General features: G+C 40.8%; 1 protein-coding gene across 1 annotated transcript; it reads right to left on the bottom strand.

Moving 5' to 3' along the window:
* Positions 1 to 233: 233 nt before the first annotated feature.
* Positions 234 to 1,175, bottom strand: LOC102280578 (olfactory receptor 56A4). Its single transcript, XM_005896283.2, has one exon. The coding sequence runs from the start codon at positions 1,173 to 1,175 to the stop codon at positions 234 to 236; it is 942 nt and encodes a 313-aa protein (XP_005896345.1).
* Between the last annotated feature and the right edge of the window lie 2,664 nt (positions 1,176 to 3,839).

Raw genomic sequence — 3,839 nt, forward strand, 5'->3', positions numbered from 1 at the left:
TAAGGATTCTGCCAAGAAAAATTCCCCAAAATATGTAACAAAGAAAGAATTTTTTTGAAGCAACAGGAAACAAAGATTAATGGAGGAATGTTTTCATTCTTATCTAAGATATTAAGGCAAAGAAAAATCGGAATTCATTTCAGAATTAAAAAGTGAAATTCCCTTTCCAGTATACAAATAATTCCTGACTTTCTTTAACAATTCCAGGAGTTGGATCTGATTCTTTTTACCCCTTATAACCTCCTGAGCAGTTTCTGGATTCCCTGCTTGATCTCCTTGGTTCTCACACCATAAACAATGGGGTTCAGAGCTGGGGGGATGAGGTGGTGCAGGATGTTGAGCAGGATGGGGACATCTGGGGGAATCCTCTTCCTGGCCAGGTTAGTGATGACTAGGACCAGCAGGACTGTGCTGAAGAAGAGGATGAGGATGAAGTGGGAACCACAGGTGCTCAGGGCCTTGGCAGCAGCTCCCTCAGCTTTAATCCTTAGCACAGCTTTCAGGATAAAAGAGTAGGAGAGAATGATAAGGATGAGGTCAGAGCCCAGTAGGGTCCAGCCTGCCACAAACTGGTAGAGCCGATTGAAGGTGATGTCATCACAGGAGAGTTTGGACACAGACAGGTTAGTGCAGATGCAGTTCTTGATGATGTTCTCTGCACAGTATCTCAGTCTGGCAGAAAGGATTGGAACAGGGAGAAAAAAGAGGCCATTCCGGGCCACCACAAAGATGGCAGCCCTAACTACAAATTGGTCAGTGATGATGGAGGGGTATCGTAGTGGGTGACAGATGGCCACATAGCGGTCATAAGCCATGACCATGAATGTGCAGGACTCCATGGCAAGGAAGCAATTCATGATGAACATTTGGAGGAAGCAGGCTGAGAAGCTGATGGACCTGAGGTCAAACCAGAAGATGGCCAAGACCTTGGGGATGACGGTGAGACAGAGTACAATGTCCAGCAAGGAGAGGAGGCTGAGTAGGTAGTACATGGGCTCACGCAGACAGGCCTCCAGCCGGATGGTGATCAGGAGGGTGGCGTTGGCCCCCATGGCCAGGACGAAGAGGAGACTGAGGGGCAGAGAGAGCCAGTGCTGCCAGCTCTGGTAGTTAGGGAAGCAGATGAGGAGGAATTTGGAGACTGGGGGAATGGAGTAGTTGCTGTATGATATCATGTAATGTTTTCTGATCACATTGAAAATTCAGTCCTTAAAATGTAAGACAGAATATATTACCACAGAAAGTATGCATTCTAGATATGCTCTTCACCTGTCCCAATGAAGTTTTCAAACCATCATCAATCATTGCTGACATTTAACTGAACAAACTTCATGCTATATTATGCTGAATGTTTATATTCATTAACTCATATCATCCTTTTAAAAGCACTTAAATATAACTAATATTGTTATTCTAAGTTTGCAGATAATGAAAGTGTACAGATAAAGGGGAGCAAGATAGTTTGATCAGAATTTAAAAGTTAGTATGTGAAGCCAGGACTGAGAACCAAGGAATCTGACTCTAGAGCTCTTTCACAATATTTAGCCTCAATAAGCACAGTTTAATTAAGGCTTTCCTTCCCTCAGAGTTTAGAAGGGACAGCCATACAGAGGGCTCTGTTCAGCTGACCACATGGAAGTCTTAGAAAAGCCCAGCCATTTCTGTACAATTGGACAGGGACTGACTTCAGGATTCTTTATCTTCATAAAAGATTAGAGGTAAATATTCCTTGACCCCACCCAAGGAGAATATGTTCTTCCAACCTCAAAGAGGATTTTACTTCAAGGCATAATGTTTATCATTCTCTTACTGGATTATTTGCTGCTATTTCTCTTTGTGAAATTTGAAGAGTGCTTTCTTTGGCTTGAGTCCTTTAGAAAAGACTGTGAATTTTCTATCCTAGTGACAGAGACAGTCAGTATTGAGGGATACCAGGAGGTTACCAAAAGTAAAATAGAAAACTAGTTAGTGAGTGAGTTTTAGGCATATTAACTTCAATAGGAATTCATATACCTTGTTAGCAAAATTATCTGTGATTTCTTGTGGCCGGACCCAATGATCCCAGCATTTGGAATCTGTTCTGTAAACTTATCTGCTTTGATTCCATTTGTTTCTTGGATTGGGTACTGTCTTATCCCCCTCACTGCTAAACAGAGATCAGGGTGAACCAAGTACTAAGAAGGCTGACAACAATGAATGCAACAGTCAAAGAACAGGAAAGAGCCAGAGAATCGTGGCAGGATGAAAGCAGGAGCCCAGGCAGTCTATAATCAACAGAGTTACGGTTCTTAACGATGCTTATGAGTACTATCTGACAAGTATCATGTAGGAGGGTGAAGTGTGTGCAAGGAGGTATCAGACTTTTGCTGTCAGATAAGAATTGGAAAAAGAACTTTCACTTTTTATGTCTCAGACTTCCCAAATGCAGATTTTATCAATATAACCCATACACAAACACATACACAATTTCTACCCATTGTAGGGCTTTTAAGACAAACCAAGGATTCTGAGATTAAAACAGCAATAGGGAAAATTATGTATCAACTCTGTCCTGTATTCCGATTTGTGATTAAGAAAATTACCCTATGTGAATCAGAGAAATAAGAAGAATAGTAAACATATCCACCTTTCCTGAAAAGGCTTCTCCTTTCCAAAAACTTCAAGTTCTGAATCCTCAGAGTGGCTTGATCTATTTGAACAAATGAGAAAGAGTCAGTGCCTTCTCAGTACTTGGTCTTATCGTAAAGCATACAAATGTATAACATGGATTAAGGAAAAACAGTTATCTTCTGAGAGCTTAATTAATAGAGGAAAATTAACCTATCAATACTTACAATACAGTATAGTTGTGGCTCTAGTAAAGACGATCTTAGAAGCAACTGGAAAGAGACAAAAGTACAGATGAATGAAACAATGTGTTATGCTTGAAATGTGGACCTTAGATGGAAAGGAATTCCAATTCTGGCTTTTATACTCATTGTACCACCCTGACAGCTATTTAAACTCTTTGGTACCTAGTTTTCCCATTTATAAAACAGATAAATGATATTTAGCTTCAGTGTTTTTGGGGAGACAAAAAGGATCATTTCCTGAGATTCTGTTAGCCCAGGGATATGACAAGCTAAGAGCATCAGAACAGGAAACAAAAAGGGATAACATTCACCTGGAGAGAGGAGAGGCTCACTCTTATAGGTAATGGCAAGAGAAGAAATGTCTGCCTAGGTGGACTCAGTAATAAATAATGATGGGGTTTTCTGGGCTGGTAGATCCCAATTTCTTTGGGGAGAGGAGATGGGAGAGAAGAGCATCAGGAGACAAAGTTTACAGGCATGAAGGAGCATATGCAGCCATTCACAGCCCACCTGGCAATAGGCATTGTCAGGTACATCCTAAGGAATCAACAGAGAATTTGACACAGGGAAGTGCCGTGCTACAGACAGGACAAAGGAGACTTGCACACAAGCCTTTTAGAGAATACTGAATAGTTCAAAGGAAAAATGATCAAGATCTGAACACAGGCATGTAGGTGGAGAAGAAAGGATGTATTAGAGGGATGAGGAGGACTCTTGAATTTGGTGTAAGAAAAGACGAGATGCAGGGAGACTAGAGTTAAGAACGTCACCAAAAGTCTTTTAAGTGACACGGGAAAGAAATGTCCCTTTCAGACCTCCAATAACACTGATATAGTATAGCAATATACTTTCAGCTCCATCTTATAGTCTCTTTTAAATTCCTTAATAGCTGGAACCATTTTTTTTCTCTATATATGTATTCTCCTCATTGAAAGTAAGGCTTCTTATTCTAAGAAGTGAGGACTTGTTGGCCATCTAGGGTATAGA

Source organism: Bos mutus, chromosome 15, assembly GCF_027580195.1.
Source record: "Bos mutus isolate GX-2022 chromosome 15, NWIPB_WYAK_1.1, whole genome shotgun sequence".
Lineage (NCBI taxonomy): Eukaryota > Metazoa > Chordata > Mammalia > Artiodactyla > Bovidae > Bos > Bos mutus.